This window comes from Uranotaenia lowii, chromosome 2 (assembly GCF_029784155.1).
Source record: "Uranotaenia lowii strain MFRU-FL chromosome 2, ASM2978415v1, whole genome shotgun sequence".
Lineage (NCBI taxonomy): Eukaryota > Metazoa > Arthropoda > Insecta > Diptera > Culicidae > Uranotaenia > Uranotaenia lowii.
In genome coordinates, this window is record NC_073692.1 from 238,503,157 (window position 1) to 238,523,590 (window position 20,434).

The 20,434-nt window shown below is 40.0% G+C and overlaps 1 protein-coding gene across 18 annotated transcripts in view; it reads right to left on the minus strand.

The window, feature by feature from the left end:
* LOC129743777 (uncharacterized) overlaps positions 1–20,434 on the minus strand; it is a 405,430-nt gene that overhangs the window by 38,962 nt on the left and 346,034 nt on the right. For 16 of the 18 annotated variants that reach the window (XM_055735956.1, XM_055735951.1, XM_055735942.1 and 13 more), the window contains 16 exons: positions 15,249–15,575; positions 14,117–14,425; positions 13,111–14,055; positions 12,396–13,046; positions 11,826–12,140; positions 10,820–11,764; positions 10,110–10,760; positions 9,491–9,802; positions 8,488–9,432; positions 7,775–8,425; positions 6,202–6,513; positions 5,197–6,141; positions 4,484–5,134; positions 3,825–4,136; positions 2,819–3,763; positions 2,107–2,757 (listed from right to left, as the gene is read on the minus strand). In XM_055735956.1, coding sequence (XP_055591931.1) covers positions 2,107–2,757; positions 2,819–3,763; positions 3,825–4,136; positions 4,484–5,134; positions 5,197–6,141; positions 6,202–6,513; positions 7,775–8,425; positions 8,488–9,432; positions 9,491–9,802; positions 10,110–10,760; positions 10,820–11,764; positions 11,826–12,140; positions 12,396–13,046; positions 13,111–14,055; positions 14,117–14,425; positions 15,249–15,575 — 9,867 coding nt within the window. The remainder of the gene's footprint in view (positions 1–2,106; positions 2,758–2,818; positions 3,764–3,824; positions 4,137–4,483; positions 5,135–5,196; positions 6,142–6,201; positions 6,514–7,774; positions 8,426–8,487; positions 9,433–9,490; positions 9,803–10,109; positions 10,761–10,819; positions 11,765–11,825; positions 12,141–12,395; positions 13,047–13,110; positions 14,056–14,116; positions 14,426–15,248; positions 15,576–20,434) is intronic. The other 2 variants (XM_055735948.1, XM_055735953.1) reach the window with 2 other exon arrangements.

A 20,434-nucleotide genomic window follows, 5' to 3' on the forward strand; every position in this document is an offset into this window, starting at 1 on the left:
TCAATGTTGATTTTGCTCAAAAAACTTGTAAGCAAAATACATAATTCGAATGACTCTATTTAAATTTTTGTTTGCTTTTGCAAATAAAGTGAAACAATTCGAGCAAAATCTGAGCAATCTGACAAGTCTTATTGAAGTTCAGTAATTGAAACTAAATTTCTATCAACAAGTGAGGAAATTTTCGAAAAACTGTAGTAGAATTGTTGACATGGGATAAGATTTCAAGGTTTTTGCTTCACTCCTGAGTCGAAATTGTTATTCTTGAATCATTTTGGTCGTGCATCTAAATTTTATTACAAATTTGAAATTTTCAGTTTAGAAAAAAGCATTTCGCTAGGCATTTTTCGAACCTTATGGGGAGGGGGGATGATGGTTAACCCCCAAAACTAGCTAGTGTTGAACATCAACATCATCATTAATCATCTACATTACAAACGTATTCTTGCATCTTTGGTGAACGTTTTTAATTTTTTTTATTACCGGTTTAGACCCATTAAGCTACTATTTATGTTCAAAATCGCAATGCGTTTTTAGACTGATGGTTTAAAAATATGAATACCCTAGCGAACTTGAGGAAAGAATCAAAACTAAACATCTGTAACTTCTTTTCGCAAAACGCTGAAATTTCTCGTATTCTTCGAGAAAGTTGATTTTTTTATTAAAAATTTTTAATTTAAAGTATCAAGTTAAATTTAAAGTTTTACCAAAAAAATCACAAAATTTGTATATAATTCTTTTAAAGTTTTCAAATTTAACCCAACCCATGAGTCTTATGCTCAATTTGTTTTCACCTGGTGGCCAACCAGTTGTGCTTTTAAATAAACTTCAGAAATTTCTTGATGCATCTAATTGACGTTTTTTGTAGAGATTAGATAGCCAAACTTGGCGTAGACCAGGGGCCTGCAACGTTATACATACCGTGTGGCGAATATCTTTCAGTTTTAAGCTTTTTTGGTGATATTTAAACTTATTTTTATCAGATTTAAGCTTTTCAGATGTTTTTAAGCTTTCATTTCCAATGCTATCAAGGCAAAACAAAGCTTGAATCAGATAAAAAAGCTTAAAAACAGATTTACTAACATTTACCCAATAGATGTTGGTCACACGTTTTATAGAGTAATCGTATAAAGTTGCATGCCCCTGCGTAAAACAAGGATTAACTGGTGTTAAAGAGTTTCCTTAAGTCTCGCCCACATTCGGCAACTTGAACTGCAATTTCGGTTGCTGAGGCTTGTTTATGTTTACATTTTGAACTAGATGAACAGATGCATGTCTCAAGTCTCCCGACAAGTTTGGGAGACTATCAGCAATCAAAATTTAAAAATAAACAAACCGAAATCGCAGTTCAAGTTGCCGAGTGTGGACGAGACTTTAGGCTGTTCTGGCTATAGCAGTAATTTTCCTTTGTTTGGCGACTAAACAAAGGAAAATTGCTCTGTCCGCTGTCCTAAAAAACTATTTCTCTGCGTGTATAGCACTTTTCGTAGAACTGTCACGATCACTTTTATGTGTTCGAAGTTAGAGTGGTTTCTAACTGTCGATTGTATCAATTGATTAATATCGATTAACCGTTTGTTGTTTTATTTGGGATTTTGAGCCTCGTTCATCCCATATATCGATTAACCATTATTTTTGGAGCTGTTTTATCTTTCTTTGCATATAGAACTTTATCTGTTGCACAATTCAAGTTATTTCTTAGAGCCCTCTTCTCTAAGAAATAGTAGGAAAAGTTGCAATAAAATTCTATTTTTTTTCTAAGAATCGGACTGAGCTTGAAGTAAATAAAAAAAATTTAAATAGTGAATGCGAACGCGAACGAGAAGACGATTGCGGTGGTATGCGCCAAACCTATTTGAACGTTTTCCCAATTCAAAGCATTGCAATCCCTTTGAGCTGACATTTTGAACGCGGCAAAGCAGAGGTCAACATTTTCCGTTGCTCAAGATCGATTTTTGTAATTGTTCATATCGCTCCGCATTCACTACGTCATCGGACTTATACGAAGTATTGCTTACATAAATCAATGTAAAATAATGATATTTGTGGAAAATTGCGTCAGTATGTATCATCCTTATTGCAAGCGTGCTAAAAAAATCGAAATCTTACGCTCTCGCTGCTGAATGTTGCAGAACCTAAACGGATCACCCTCGTATCCTGCGAAACATGTACACGACGGCAAATGATTAACGACTTGACAGTCCGCATTTTGTCCGCAAGTTCCCGGGCATGGGTCCTGACATTTGTTCCGGAGGCAGGCTCGATTTGATGGACAATCTGAGTTCAGAACGCATTCCGGTCGACAACCTTCGTACGGATTGCCGATGTGGTCGTCCATGCAAGTACAAGAACCGGCGCCGTTCTGTTCTCTGCAGACGGCATTGGCACCGCAAGGACTTGGAGTGCATGGTGAAATTGGCTCTCTCGGATAATCGTTTTGAACCGGGACACATTGTGAGAACGGATCACCGGTATACCCTATAAAGCAGATACACATAGGCGTATGACTTACGACTCGACACTCGGCATTTGCACCACAAGCACCCGTACATGGGTTCTGACATTTTTGTCTTATACAGGCCAGATTACTGGCACATTCAGAATTACTAATGCATTCCGGTCTACAATTCGGCGGCGCACCTATCATATCGTCTAAACAGGTGCAAGACGGAGAATTTCCCACAGGTCGACATTCTGAATTGGGACCGCATGGTGATGGTTGGCAAGGGTTTATGGGTTCCATTTGAACTGGTTGTTCAACTGAAAATGAATTGTTTGTAAATAAGAAGGGGTTATGGAAGGAAGTGATATTTGTTCGTACTTATTGGTTGACATCGGACAAAAGGATCACCGGTGTATCGTTGCGGACAGCTACAGATTGGGTTATGGTTAACCACTGAGCAACGAGCTCCTATTCCGCATGTTCCTGGGCAAGGGTCTCTACATTTCTGATTGCTGCAAGCCTGGTTTTGAGGACATTCGGAATTAACAACGCATTCAGGCCTACAGGTTGGTGGGCTTCCAATAAATCCTGGTACGCAAGAGCACACAGCTTGTCCGTTGATCTCTCGACATTGACTGTTCGGTCCACATGGTGTCGGATTGCATGGGTTTGTCACTACAGGTGCTTGCTGCGGTCTGCATTGAATAAAAGCATTCCCTGCTCGACCATTAGGACAGCTGCACATTGGAATGTGGTTGATAACCTCACATATAGCGTCAGTACCACATGTTCCTGGACATGGGTCGACACATTTGTTGCGTATACAAGCTTTATCACGTGGACAATCAGAATTAAGAACACATTCCGGCCTACATCCTTGGTATGGATCACCCTGATATTCAGGCAAACATGTACAAATGCCATTATTACATTGAGCATTGGGCCCACATGGAGATGGATTGCAAGGATCATCACGGACAGGTTCTCTAGGCGGAGGAGGAGCAGGTTGACAACTAGTGAACGGATCTCCAGTATAACCATCTGGACACGTGCAAATAGGAGTGTGATTGATAACATTACAAATGGCTCCTATTCCACATGATCCAGGGCAAGGATCTCTACACCTTTCGTTCATGCAAGCTTGATTACTGCGACATTCCGGATTGATCGTACATTCTGGTCTACAGTTTGGAGGTGATCCGAAGTAATTGTCCAGGCAAGAGCATGATGGTACACCGTTAATGTTTCTGCACTGTGAGTTGGAACCGCATGGTGATGGAACGCACGGATCTCGGACAACAATTTGAGTGTCTTGAGGTGGAGCTGATAAAAAAAATCTTATTTAAAATTTGTAACGTTTTTTGGAAATGTGAAGGACTCTTACGTGGATTGAGGTAGCATCTTGTAAATGGATCTCCCGTGTAACCTGATTGACATGAGCAAATGGGACTGTGGTTATTGACGTTACATCTGGCATTGGTACCACATGTTCCTGGGCATGGATCAACACATTTCTGATTGACACATGCCTTGTCTAGAGAACATTCGCTACTCGTTACACACTCAGGTCGGCAACCTGGTGGAGATCCAATATATGTGGGCAAACACGAGCAAACTGCCTGTCCATTAATCTCACGACACTGACTGTTAGGTCCACATGGACTTGGTTGACAGGGATTGACATATTCCTTGATGGCTGTAGAGTAAATAGGGAATGGGAAATGAGTTCCTATTATGCAGATGCATTATGGCTGGCTGTTAAAGATGATGTTGATGTGGGTTAAGTCATTCATAAACAAAAATCGTTTTGATGAATTTCGATTTTTCGGATAAAATGGTTTTTGAACAATAAAACACAGCATAAAATTTTAAAGCTTAATTAGAACTAACAATTTTTGTTTAAAAATTTATCCATTCGAAAACAAAACCTTCCTAAGAAAGCATTGATTTACTGCAACACAAATAAATATCAACAATTTAAAGCTTTATGAAAATCGTTAATCATTTGCTATTGAAATGCTTGAAATGAAAAAAATATCTTACGTTCTCGTTGTTGAATGTTACAATATCGGAACGGATCGCCTTCATAACCTTCGAAACATGTACATGAAGGTAGATGATTGACAACTTGACAGTTGGCATTCTGTCCACATGTTCCTGGGCATGGATCCTGGCATTTGTTTCTAATACAGGCCCTATTTGATGGACAATCTGAATTCAGAACACATTCTGGGCGGCATCCTTCATAGGGATTTCCAAAATGATCATCCATACATGTACAAGATCCGGCACCATTCTGTTCTCTACAAATAGCGTTGGCTCCACATGGACTCGGAACACATGGGCTAATTGGATCTCTTTGTACGTCCTGTTGCACCGGCAGACATTGAGTGAAAGGATCACCCGTGTATCCTACTGAGCAAATACACATAGGCGTATGACTTACGACTCTACATTCCGCATTGGCGCCACATGCTCCAGTGCAAGGATCTTGGCACTTTTGTCGAATACAGGCTAGATTACTGGGACATTCTGAATTGCTTATGCATTCGGGGCGACAATTTGGAGGGGCACCGATCATATTATCAAGACATGTACAAGACGGTGAATCTCCTACAGGTCGACATTCAGCATTTGGACCACATGGGGATGGTTGACAAGGATTGACAGGAGTCATTTGGACTGGTTGTTCAACTGGAAGTGAATTGAATTATGTTATTAAATTATGAAATCTTGTGACTTTGTTCGGATTTTACTTATAGGTTGACAACGAACGAATGGATCCCCGGTATAACGTTCTGGACAACTACAAATGGGATTATGATTGACAACCGAACAACGAGCTCCGACTCCACATGTTCCTGGGCAGGGATCACGACATTTCTGATTACTGCATGCTTGGTTTTGTGGACATTCGGAACTAACAACGCATTCAGGTCGGCAGGTAGGTGGGCTCCCGATAAATCCTGGTACGCAAGAGCACACAGCCTGTCCATTGATTTCCCGACATTGACTGTTTGGTCCACATGGTGTTGGATTGCATGGATTTGTCACCACAGGTGCTTGTTGTGGTCTGCATTGAACGAAAGCGTTTCCTGCTCTACCATTGGGACAGCTACACATAGGAATATGGTTGATAACCTCGCAAATGGCATCCTGACCACAGGTTCCAGGACAAGGATCAACACACTTATTACGAATGCAAGCTCTGTCTCGTGGACAATCAGAGTTAAGGACACATTCTGGTCTGCATCCTTGATATGGATCGCCCTGATATTCAGGCAAACATGTACAAATGCCATTGTTACATTGAGCATTGGGTCCACATGGAGAGGGATTACAGGGATCATCTCGAACGGGTACTCTAGGAGGTGGAGGAGTAGGTTGACAACTGGTAAAGGGATCTCCGGTATAACCAGTAGGACATGTGCAGACAGGTGTGTGGTTGATGACGTTGCACGTTGCTCCAATTCCACATGACCCTGGGCAAGGGTCTCTACATTTTTCGTTCATGCATGCCTGATTACTAGGACATTCTGCATTGATCGTGCATTCTGGTCTACAGTTTGGAGGTGATCCAATGTAATTGGCTAAGCAAGAGCACGATGGTACACCGTTGATGTTTCTGCATTGTGAGTTGGGTCCACATGGTGAAGGAACGCAAGGATCTCTTACAACGATTTGAGTGTCTTGAGGAGGAGCTGTGACAAAAGTGTTTGTGAATGATTTGAAAGGTATATGTTGTTAATTGAAAATCTTACGTGGGTTGGGGTAGCATCTTGAGAATGGATCTCCCGTGTAACCGGATTGACATGAGCAAATGGGACTATGGTTATTCACATTACAGCGTGCATTCGTTCCACAGGTCCCCGGACAAGGATCAACGCATTTCTGATTGACGCAAGCCTTATCCAATGAACATTCGGAGCTAGTTACACACTCAGGTCGACATCCTGGAGGAGACCCTATGTATGTAGGCAAGCAAGAGCAAACTGCCTGTCCATTAATCTCACGACACTGACTGTTCGGTCCACATGGGCTTGGTTGGCAAGGATTGACGTATTCTTTGATGGCTGCAAAAGGTTTAGCGTTAATGAAACAAATTCATTATTTGAAGCTATGATTTGCGTGTCGTCAAAAATCAATTTCGTTGTTGTACATGGTTGTACTCCATTTTCCCGAAAATTATTGCCCAGAATGAAAAATCACCAGAATTTCAACCACCAGAAATCCACTTTCCCAGATTTTTTTTCCCAGAATGCACCATTTACTAGAAATTTTTTCCCCAGAATGAACCATTTCCCAGGATTTTTTTTACCAGAATGAAACATCTCCCAGAAAAAAATCACCTGGATAAACCATTTCTCTGAAAATTTTTCGTCAGAATTGCCATTTCCCAGAAAATTCAACATAATAATCCAAACTGGAATTAAAAAAAAAGATTTTTCCACAAAAATTGGGTTTACATAATACTATTCTTTCGCGTCAAAGCCGCAACAAACGAGGATGAAGGGGCCGAAGCGGCACAAAGCCACCGAAGCTCCCAAATCCGAGGTGGCTGCCGACCCGCCGTTGGAAAGCGGCAGCCCTGATACATTCGTCTAGGTCTGCTGGGGCTTCCTAGGTCTGTGTGAAAGCTAGGGGTGATCACTTAGCCCCGTCCGCCACGCGACAGCGTGAAGGACAACATATCTTTCAAGTTCGAACGCGCAGCGTGAGGAGTCGGATACCAAAACGGTATTTTGAAGATCTATGGTTAGCATTAAATCAATTAAAGATTCAAACCTTAAACAACACACAATATTAATTTTAAAATAAATTTAGTTGGAAACTTCCAAACCTGTGGTTTCATTTAAAAATCATTTTGAAAAATTAAATTGCGAATTATATAAAATTTACAAGAATTCATTAGAAAAATAAAAAAAAATACTAGAGGATAAATCTGGGATTTGTGCCATTCTGGAAAATGGTCCATTCTGGGAAAAAAAATTCTGGTAAATGGTGAATTCTGGGGAATTTTTTTTTTCTGGGAAATGGTTCATTTCGGGTATTTGTCATTCTGGCGAAAATTCATTTTGGACAAAAGTTTTCGGGTAAATGGGATACAATCGTTGAACATAACAAATATCAGTTTCTTCTGTCTCTACTCTAACTAATGCTCATTTCGTCTATTAATATTTAATAACAAACTTTTATCCCACGGGTTCTACAAAACCAGAAAAAAGGCTATACTAATCCTTAAGCTTTGACGCTTAAAATTTCGATCCGTAAAAATTTGTAAAATTCTTCTGATTTTTTGGCAAAAATAAATTTAATACATGAAAAAATGCTTACGTTCTCTTTGTTGGATGTTGCAATACCGGAATGGATCTCCTTCGTACCCTTGGAAACATGTACATGAAGGTAGATGATTAACAACCTGACAGTTGGCATTCTGTCCACATGTTCCCGGACATGGATCCTGGCATTTGTTTCTAATGCAGGCCCTATTTGATGGACAATCTGAATTCAGAACGCACTCTGGTCGGCATCCTTCATAGGGATTTCCGAAATGATCATCCATGCATGTACAAGATCCGGCACCATTCTGTTCTCTACAAATTGCGTTGGCTCCACATGGACTCGGAACACATGGGCTAATTGGATCCCTTTGTACGTCCTGTTGCACCGGCAGACATTGAGTGAAAGGATCACCCGTGTATCCTACCGAGCAAATACACATAGGCGTATGACTTACGACTCTACATTCCGCATTGGCGCCACATGCTCCAGTGCAAGGATCTTGGCACTTTTGTCGAATACAGGCTAGATTACTGGGACATTCTGAATTGCTGATACATTCAGGGCGACAATTTGGAGGGGCACCGATCATATTATCAAGACATGTACAAGACGGCGAATCTCCTACAGGTCTACATTCAGCATTTGGACCACATGGGGATGGTTGACAAGGATTGATAGGAGTCATTTGGACTGGTTGTTCAACTGGAAGTGGATTGAATTATGTCATTAAATGATAAAATCTAGTGATTTTATTCGGATCTTACTTATGGGTTGACAACGAACGAATGGATCCCCGGTATAACGTTCTGGACAACTACAAATGGGATTATGATTAACAACCGAACAACGAGCTCCGACTCCACATGTTCCTGGGCAAGGATCACGACATTTCTGGTTATTACAGGCTTGATTCTGCGGGCACTCGGAGCTAACAACGCATTCAGGTCGGCAGGTAGGAGGGCTTCCGATAAAACCTGGTACGCAAGAGCACACAGCCTGTCCATTGATTTCCCGACACTGACTGTTTGGTCCACATGGTGTCGGATTGCATGGGTTGGTCACCACAGGTGCTTGTTGTGGTCTGCATTGAACAAAAGCGTTTCCTGCTCTACCATTAGGACAGCTACACATTGGAATATGGTTGATAACCTCGCAAATGGCATCCTGACCACAAGTTCCAGGGCACGGATCAACACACTTACTACGTATGCAAGCCCTGTCCCGTGGACAATCAGAGTTGAGGACACATTCCGGTCTACACCCTTGATATGGATCACCCTGGTATTCAGGTAAACATGTACAAATGCCATTGTTACATTGAGCATTGGGTCCACATGGAGACGGATTACATGGATCATCTCGAACGGGTTCTCTAGGAGGCGGAGGAGCAGGTTGACAACTGGTAAAGGGATCTCCGGTATAACCAGTAGGACATGTGCAGACAGGTGTATGATTGATGACGTTGCACGTTGCTCCAATTCCACATGACCCTGGACAAGGATCTCTACACTTTTCGTTCATGCATGCCTGATTACTAGGACACTCTGCGTTGATCGTGCATTCTGGTCTACAATTTGGAGGTGATCCGATGTAATTGGCTAAACAAGAGCACGATGGCACACCGTTAATGTTTCTGCACTGAGAATTCGGACCACAAGGTGAAGGAACGCAAGGATCTCGTACAACGATTTGAGTGTGTTGTGGAGGCGCTATAGGAAAGTGATCAAGTTATTATTAGGGTCAAGATTATTTATTTCGTGACCTTACGTGGGTTGGGGTAGCATCTTGAGAATGGATCTCCCGTGTAACCGGATTGGCATGAGCAAATGGGACTATGGTTGTTCACATTACAGCGTGCATTCGTTCCACATGTTCCTGGACAAGGATCAACACATTTCTGATTGACGCAAGCCTTATCCAATGAACATTCGGAGCTAGTTACACACTCAGGTCGACATCCTGGAGGAGATCCGATATATGTAGGCAAGCAAGAGCAAACTGCCTGACCATTTATCTCACGACACTGACTGTTGGGACCGCAAGGGCTTGGCTGACATGGATTGACGTATTCTTGGATAGCTGTTTTATCAAAGTAAAGATATTAGTTTCCATAACCATTTGAAAATATTTTATAACATTTTGTAGAAGCAAGCATATATTGGTCAGTTCAGTCAATAGTTACATTCGAAAGTTTTTTTTTCTCAAAATAACAATGAAATGGATAAAACATTTGTTTAAGCAAAATATGAAATTCGTCATTACACTATTAGCATTTTTTCTGCTTAAATTGGCTTAAAAATACTGAACTAGTTTTTTTTTATTTCAAGCAATAAACTAAACGTTCTGTGATGCAATAACTAAAGTATGTATTTATAAGCTGTCTTACGCTCTCTTTGTTGAACGGTACAATAACGGAATGGATCTCCCTCATAGCCCACGAAACATGTGCACGATGGTAAATGATTAACGACCTGGCATTCAGCATTCTGGCCGCAGGTACCCGGACAAGGATCCTGACATTTGTTCCGGATGCAGGCCCGATTGGAAGGGCAATCTGAATTTAGAACGCACTCTGGACGGCATCCTTCGTACGGGTTGCCAAAGTGATCTTGAATGCATGTACAGGCACCGGCACCGTTTTGTTCTCTGCATTCTGCATTAGCACCGCACGGACTAGGAGAGCATGGCGATATAGGATCCCTAGAAACATCTTGGTGCATGGGGACACACTGGGTGAAAGGATCTCCAGTGTAACCAACAGTACAAATACACATCGGTGTATGGCTAACTACTCTACAGTCGGCATTGGCTCCACAAGCCCCAAAACAAGGATCTTGACATTTTTGGCGTATACAGGCCAAGTTACTGGCACACTCCGGATTACTGATACATTCCGGTCGACAATTTGGAGGCGCTCCTATCATGTCATCTAAACATGTACATGACGGAGAGTCTCCAACAGGTCGACATTCAGCGTTGGAACCGCATGGCGATGGTTGACAAGGATTGGCAGGGGTCATTTGAACTGGTCGTTGAACTAAAAATTAACATAATTAGGAAATTGAGATTGTTACTAGCTGAGGTTTAATATCTTACTTATAATCTGGCAACGGATAAATGGATCTCCAGTATATCTTTCTGGACAGCTACAAATGGGATTATGATTTACAACAGTACACCTAGCTCCTATTCCACAGGTTCCAGGACACGGATCGCGACATTTTTGATTATTACAAGCTTGATTTTGAGGGCACTCTGAATTGACTACACACTCAGGTCGACATGTTGGAGGACTTCCAATGTAACCGGGAACGCAGGAACATACCGCTTGACCATTGATTTCTCGACACTGGCTGTTCGGTCCACAGGGTGAAGGGCTGCAAGGATTTTTTATAATGGGATCTTGTTGTGGTCTGCATTCTACAAAAGCATTTCCGGATCTGCCCTTTGGACAGCTACACATTGGTATATGGTTGTTGACTTCGCATGTAGCGTCTCTGCCGCATGTTCCTGGACATGGATCTATGCATTTGTTTCGAATACACGCCCTGTCACGTGGGCAATCTGAGTTGAGCACACATTCCGGTCTACATCCTTGGTATGGGTCACCTTGATATTCTGCTAGGCATGTACAAATGCCATTGTTGCATTGAGCATTAGGACCACACGGTGACGGATTACAGGGATCATCGCGTACAGGTTCTCTGGGTGGTGGAGGAGTAGGTTGACAATTGGTGAATGGATCTCCGGTGTACCCCTCTGGACATGTACAGACAGGAGTGTGATTTATAACTGTGCATCTAGCACCAATACCACAAGAACCGGGGCAAGGATCTCTGCATTTTTCATTCATGCAAGCTTGATTGCTAGGACACTCGGCATTGATCGAACATTCAGGTCTACAGTTTGGTGGTGATCCTATATAAGTTGCCAAACAAGAGCACGAAGGAGAACCGTTGACATTGCGGCATTGTGAGTTCATACCACATGGCGACGGTACGCATGGATCCCTAACGACTATTTGTGTGTCTTGTGGGGGAGCTGTAAGTGAGTGATACATGAATGGGTGATTGGATATGTGTAGAAGTTTTAGATATCTTACGAGGATTAGGATAACATCTGATGAATGGATCTCCCGTGTAACCTGACAGGCACGAGCAAATAGGACTATGGTTGTTCACATTGCATCTGGCATTCGTTCCACATGTTCCTGGACACGGATCAACACATTTCTGGTTGATGCAAGCCTTATCCAGTGCACATTCAGAGCTACTAACACATTCTGGTCGACATCCTGGAGGAGATCCAATATACGTAGGCAGACAAGAGCAAACTGCCTGACCATTAATTTCACGACATTGACTGTTTGGTCCACAAGGGCTGGGTTGACAAGGATTTACATAAACCGGTTCTTTAGCTAAATGGGTTCAAAGAAAATCAATGAAACATCAGTACAGATTTGACGGAGCAAGTTCAAACCTCTTTTTGGTATGTTAACGAGCAAGTAGAGTTTTAAAATTGGAGTTTTCGAATCAATTTACTCTTTGAAAAGGTTAGTAAGCATTTAAGATAACATTTTAAGTACTTCCGGCTTCATATTTTCAAGCTTAAGTACAAAATGACGAAATTTGATTTAATTTTAGCTAATCTTCAAGCCATTGTCATTACTTACGTTGATTTTGTACGAGATTGCAATACCGGAATGGGTCACCTTCGTAGCCCAGCAAACAAGAGCATGAAGGCAAATGGCTAACTACTTGGCATTCAGCATTTTGCCCACATGTTCCTGGGCATGGATCTTGACACTTGTTCCTAATACAAGCCCTGTTTGGCTGACAGTCCGAATTGAGTACGCATTCGGGTCGACATCCCTCGTAAGGGTTTCCATAGTGATCCTCAATGCATGTACATGATCCCGCACCATTCTGTTCCCTACAATTGGCGTTAGCGCCACACGGGCTAGGCGTGCAGGGAGACGTTGGATCTCTTGATACATCTTGCTGTACAGGTAAACACTGAGTGAACGGATCACCTGTGAAACCTACTGAGCAAATGCACATAGGTATATGATTTACAACCCGGCACTCGGCGTTAGCACCACAAGCTCCCGTACAAGGATCTTGACACTTTTGCCGGATGCAAGCTAGGTTACTAGCGCATTCGGAGTTACTTATGCATTCAGGGCGACAATTTGGTGGAGCACCGATCATATTATCATGACATGTACAAGACGGAGAATCTCCTACAGGTCGACATTCGGCATTTGGACCACAAGGTGATGGTTGACAGGGATTAACCGGGGTCATTTGAATAGGCCGTTCGACTAAAAAAAATTCAAAACATTTAATTTTACTGGTTGTGGGGTTTTTGATGTCAGACATTCTTACTTATCGGTTGACATCGAACGAAAGGATCTCCTGTGTATCTTTCTGGACAGCTACAAATGGGATTATGATTGACGACTGTACATCTTGCGCCAACACCACATGTTCCGGGACATGGGTCTTTACACTTCTGATTGCTGCAGGCTTGATTTTGCGAGCATTCTGAGTTGACAACACATTCGGGTCGGCAGGTAGGTGGACTTCCTACGTATCCTAGCACACATGAACACACAGCCTGTCCATTGATCTCCCGACATTGGCTGTTCGGGCCACAAGGCGTTGGATTGCATGGATTTGTCACTACAGGCGCCTGCTGGGGTCTACATTGTACGAAAGCATTTCCAGCTCTACCACTTGGACAGCTGCACATTGGAATGTGATTTATTACTTCACAAATGGCATCAATTCCACAGGTCCCTGGACATGGATCTATACATTTGTTTCGAATGCAAGCCCGGTCTCGTGAGCAATCTGAGTTGAGTACACATTCTGGCCTACATCCTTGGTATGGATCGCCTTGATATTCGGGTAGACATGTACAAATTCCATTATTGCATTGAGCATTTGGGCCACATGGAGATGGATTACACGGATCATCACGTACGGGTTCTCTGGGTGGCGGAGGAGCAGGCGCGCAGTTTGTAAATGGATCTCCGGTGTATCCTTCGGGACAAGTGCACACTGGCGTATGATTGATAACATTGCACCTAGCCCCAATACCGCATGACCCTGGACAAGGATCTCTACACTTTTCGTTCATACATGCCTGCATACTTGGGCACTCGGCGTTGATTGAACACTCAGGTCTACAGTTTGGCGGTGATCCTATGTAGTTTATTTGACAAGAACACGAAGGAACTCCGTTGATATTCCTACAAAGTGAATTTGGACCACATGGCGATGGGGCGCAAGGATCTCGTACAACGATTTGAGTGTCTTGTGGAGGAGCTATTTTAATGAATGTTAGTATTAGAATAAGAGCTAATGTATTTTCAAAAAAGGATCTTACGTGGATTAGGATAACATCTGGTAAAGGGGTCTCCTGTATAACCAGATTGGCACGAACAAATTGGACTGTGATTGTTCACATTACATCTGGCATTGGTACCGCATGTCCCTGGACATGGATCAACACATTTCTGGCTGATACAGGCTTTGTCTTGTGAACATTCGGAACTACTAACACATTCTGGTCGACAGTTGGGTGGTGATCCGGTGTATACGGGCAGACAAGAGCAAACTGCCTGCCCGTTGATCTCACGACACTGACTGTTCGGACCGCAAGGACTTGGTTGACAGGGATTCTCGATTACGATAGCTGTAGTAGAATGTTTTAAAATATGTTCGGTTTCGTTGACAAAGTGTAACTCTATTTTTCGATTTGTGCACATTAGTGGCAAAAAAGCGTTGTCATTTTTTTTGCGATCTTCAAAGGATCTGTCTAGAACGTTCTAACGTTGTTGGTTCATATGCAAGTAGCTCCCCAAAAATAATGGTTATCAATTGATATTTGAAAGAGTGGCGACAGTGACAGTTCTTGTTATTCATTAAGCGTTTCTTACGCATTGTTTCGAAGCGTTATGCTTGTTTTTCTCAATTGGTTGTAAGCTTAAAAATTGTTGACAGATAGAACGGTAAAAACGCACTGTTTGCATAGAATAGTCAAGCTAAGTCGTATGAAGCCTTCTACTACAAGCATTAACTACCCAGAAAACAGTGCGTGTTTTAATTTGGAATAAAAATGGCTTCAAGTAAAAGTAAGCTTGACTTAATTCATTTCGATTACAAAATCATTGATAAATTGATATTTTGACGATTTTTTGTTTAATTTTGTCGATATTTCTATCTAGGATTCTAGGTTTACAGCTTTTAGAATATCGAATTTACAGAAGGTACAATATCAATTTATCAGTGTTTGCAGTTTGCTAAGCATAAAGTTTTCAAGCAGAAGAAGTTCGAGCAGGGTCAAATAATTCTTCAGCGATCCATAGGATGATCTTCAAGCTTTCCCTCCTTCAAGAAACAAAATAAATAAGCGCTAGGTCATTTTTTTTTGTTTAAGTGTCTGTGTAAGGTCTGTCTAAGTGCGTCGTCGGAGCATAAGCAAGCCTTATAGTGATAAATAGTTTCTGTTTCCTTACGTTCTCTCTGTTTAACATTGCAAAATCGGAATGGATCTCCTTCATAGCCATCGATGCAGGTACATGAGGGCAGATGGTTGACCACTTGACATTCGGCATTCTGACCGCAGGTACCCGGACATGGATCCTGACACTTATTTCGGATGCAGGCCCGGTTCGACGGACAGTCAGAATTCAGAACGCACTCTGGTCGGCAGCCCTCATACGGATTTCCAAAGTGATCCTCGATGCAGGTACAGGACCCGGCACCGTTCTGCTCCCGACAGATTGCGTTGGCCCCACAAGGGCTCGGAATACAGGGCGACTGAGGTTCTCGCGGATAGTCAGCTGCAAAGGAGGGACGGAACGGACACACCAAAAGGGATCGATTATATTGGACTAAATATTTTGGGAATTTCACGAGCGAAAAACTTCCACGACTACAGGCGAAATCAAGCGGCGAAACCAAGGCAACGGTCAGTGGAGCGAAAGCGAAAACTACCCAAACATCCCCCTACTAACCCTTAGAGGGGAAGCTTTGTGAATAAGCCCTAAGCAGATTTGTTGTTTGCGTTGAGTTGCGAAATTGCGTTTGCGTTTTGGTGTTAGATTTGCGTGACTGGCATTGCATTACGTTGCGTTGCGTTGGAAGTTCTATTTTAGTGTGATATAAAAATAGGTGGGCGTTGCGGCAGGCGATATTAACGGTGGAGAATCCGGCGACTTACCTTGATGGATTCTCATTTGCTACAAGCTGAAGCTATAAGAAGGATATATCAATCTGATTTTGTTTTTTGGAGGTTGGGGCCGAAAATATTCAGATATATCTTTTCTTTGTGTGAACTGAAGGATAAATGCAAAAAAATCGTTTCAATATTTTCATCATAGTATGAATATTAGACTGGCCCAAATTAGTATGGGATGAGTTTTACAACATTTTTTTCAACGAGGCACCCCCTAGAGTGGTGCTTTTAGGTGAAAAAATGACTTTCTGAAAGTTTTAGGTCGTTTGACCGAAGCACGAGCTGGCGCAAAGGACTTGAAATTTGTATGAAGATTTTCGGCAAAATGTATGAAAAATCGACATACTTTCACTCTTTGTATTCTAAAATGTGTTTCCAGTATGCTAGAAAGCTCAGAACTTCAGGAATTGTAGTTCAAACAATGACAAACAAGTTTGTAGAAGATTGTGACGCAATACGAGTTGACTGTGATGAGTTAACCGCAATTGAATGTGTGATCTTTTTCGCATTTCATCGATAACTATATCGTGAACGGTGGATTATTAGTACTAACTTGATCGCATTGTCACACAATGAGAATAACAGATAGACAGTTTGTGTCCTCGGCAAAGTTGTAGCTTATTTGATAACAAATATCTTTGCAAAAAGTTGAAAGAAAGATTTGAAAAACTATGAACTGATGCTCTGTGTGACGATGCGATCAAGTGAGTACGATTATATTAGCCCATACACTGTTCACGATATATCAAAGAAATGCGAAAAAAAATCACACATTCAATTGCGGATAACTCATCTCAGTCGACTCGTATTGCGTCACAATCTTCTACAAACTTGTTTGTCATTGTTTGAACTACAATTCCAGAAATTTTGAGCTTTCTAGCATACTGGAAACACATTTTAGAATACAAAGAGTGAAAGTATGTCGATTTTTCATACATTTTGCCGAAAATCTTCATACAAATTTCAAGTCCTTTGCGCCAGCTCGTGCTTTTGCCAAATGACCTGAAACTTTCAGAAAGTCATTTTTTCACCTAAAAGCACCAATCTAAGAGGTGCCGCGTGGAATATAAGGATTTTTTTGGTTATGGGCCAGTTTAATGAACATTTATTAAAATGTAAAAATATTAATGACTGACAGCCAAGTACGAGCTACACGAGTTTTTTGCATTTAACTTCAGTATCAAAGCAGAGTACAGACTTGGAAGATTGATCAAATTTTCAGGATAAGAGGTGTTTGAATAACAAAATAAAACCTACCGATTTATCATTCAATAATTCGTTTTTGAATTTACGGTCTAATTTTTTTCAAACAAATTTATGTGTTGCTTGCAAGTCTGTACTCTGTGGTTGTGATATTGGTGATATATTGTGTACCCAAAACCCGCTTGTTTTTTTTTAAATCATCGACTCCAAAACAGGGAGTGCTATAAAATGCTCAACTATTGTGATATATTTGCTGGCATGCAGGGCATTTTGTGATGAATGATTTAGTTCTGGATTGCTTTTGAATGATTTGGGTGTTTCTAAATGTTTTCTAACAAAATCTACACTGATGTACTCCTCTAAGGAAATGAACTTGAAGTCATGAATAAAAATCCATCAATCCTAATCTTTGAATATTGGACTTGTATACGGTACTGTTTTTTAATTATCTTTTTTAAAACGACTGATTGTAAAATGTATTGTTATTGTTTATAGATTTACGTACATCTCTTACAGTGACATGCACATTAGACTGAGTCGATTTGGGGTCATTTTGGAATTTCTCAAACCCTGGGGTCTAAAAAGCTTCGTCTTGGTCCAAAACTCATCCATGATTTTTTGCAAAATTTTTAAGTAACGTTAACATGAGTAAATTTGAACTTTTAGGTTTGTATGGGAAAATTGAATATTTTGTACTGAAAAATCAATATAATTTTTGTTTCGTCTGTGGAACCGAGCCAGCTGATGGTTTTTGTGCCAATTTATAAAATTCCTAAAGGAAATTTTCCGCTGAACAACTTTGTCGAAGACCGTAACTTCGTATCTTATTAGGAAAAAAAGTTATTAGTTGTCTAACAGGGGTATATCTTTTCGCACTGATAAAAAAAAAAATTCAATTGGCATCCCTGCAGGGTGCCTAGCGAGGTATTGCGTGACTTCTTTCCATGCAACATTTCGCGAGGCTCAAGCAGTGATGTCAATCTATTGCAATAGAATTTACTATCGATCAATGCGAAAAGACATACCCCTGTTAAACAGTTAATAACTTTTTATCCTAATAGAATACAAAGTTACAGTCTTCGACAAAGTTGTTCAGCGGAAAATTTCCTTAAGGAATTTAATAAATTGGCACAAAAACCATCAGCTGGCTCGGTTCCACAGACGAAACAAAAATGATGTCGATTTTTCAGTACAAAATATTCAATTTTCCCATACAAACCTAAAAGTTCAAATTTACTCATGTAAACGTTACTTAAAAATTTTGCAAAAAATCATGGATGAGTTTTGGACCAAGACGAAGCTTTTTAGACCCCAGGGTTTGGGAAATTCCAAAATGACCCCAAATCGACTCAGTCTAATGCAGATATAGAAATCCGCCATTCGTTTTAATCTTGAAATGTCCATATTTTTAGTTTTTCAAAATCTTTTCAAATTTCAATGAGTTCGTAGGAAAGCTGGTAATTTCAAGATCATTTTACTATACAATAATTTTCACCAAATCAACAATAATATGTATTTTTATATCATACTTGTAAAGATTGCAATTCAGTGAACTAATTGCTACTGAGTTAAAAAAATTAATAAAATCTAGTTTTAATGGTAAATGATGTTGAAATTATCAGCTTTTCAACGAACTTATTTTGAAATTTGAAAAGATTTTGAGATACTGAAGATATCCACATTGAAATTTAATCAACTTTATAAATAAAATATTTGAGAATATTTTATAAGTTAAAATCTACATGAATAGAAGTAGCATTTGTATCAACAAATATTCTCTATCATCAAAATCCAGATTTGGATTTTCTTTAACATAATTCATAATGGAATCATAATTCCAATCCATAATTCTGATTTCATAGCATAAATCTGGATTCAGCATCTGAGAACTGAACCAGAATTCTGGAAGTTAACTCTGAATTTGAAGGTCAAATGATGGTTCTAGAGCGATTTGAATGTTTAATTTTTTTTTAAAATCGGTATCTATACATTGAAGATCAACTTAAGTTAAAATTTAACAATAAAAATATGTTCAAACTATCTTAACAATACGAATTTTATAGAGTTTTGGTATAGTAGTTGCCGAGATATAGCACATTCCCAGAAAACATGAAATCGTTTCAGAAATGATAGCTTAAGTTGTTAACAATGCTATTGCGAATCGCAATTCTAACTGAATAGTGAAACGATCGTATAAACAGTCGACTGATGTCGGTTCAAATCGGATTTAATAAGAAGTCCACCATGCTTGTGAATTTTGAAATGATGTTCTTTGTTTTTTTTTTATTGTCGTTGGCAACGATTTGAAGACTTTGAGAGCAAAATCTTGCGCTCTCTTGGATTTTTCTGATAGTTACGAATAAGGTGTCTGATAACGCCCAATTGGTGTAGATTCACTCGCTTTAGAAAAAAAAATGAAATTTATGTATGAATATTGCCTCCACTTTGGTACGTAAAAGCTGTTTTTGCAACTTGCATACGATCATTCTATAATTTATATGGAACGTATATAAAAAAAGCAGAAGAATATAGCTACAAAAATGTTTACTGGGTCAAATCTAAGAATTGTTCCCTATGGATTTCATCGTGGTTCTCGTATGTTGTTGCCCATTTTTTTAATTTATGTTTGGTTTTGAATATTCATTTCGAATTAAAAGTGATATTTGATCGTTAAGTTATTCAAATAATTTTCAATTTGATTCATAGAATTTTTTGTTTAACCGATTACAAAGTTTTGATTTCTTTCAAATACGAAATAAATATCTTAAATTGTGGTTTACTTCAGAACTACATTAGTTAGGTCCTTCAGGAGAAATTATTCGTATAATTTGTACTGGAGCATCTGTATGTAATTCCCTGCAAAGAGATATGTAAGATGTATTGTACCATTGTAAGAATGTAAAGAAGAAGGTGGTCAAAACTTAGTTTAATGTTTGAGAAAAATAATGGGCCTCAATTTTAAGCCCGAATAATATTCCTAATGGCTGATTTAAAAGGATTTCAGTCAACTTGTTTCCTTTAGGTCCTTCATCAATGAAAGGATTGGGTTCGTATGTTATCTTCTGTATAGATCGAAGTTTTGCAGAAATAGTGTAAACATGATATTTTTAATTTTAAAACTGAAAGATGTTTCAACTTTAACAGTCAAATCATCTTAAATGGAACAGAAATTTTAAAGTTTCATTCAAATATTAGTTCACGAATTAAAATAAATTTTACTTATCAATAACTTCAGTCATTTCATTACCTTTCGGAGTACAT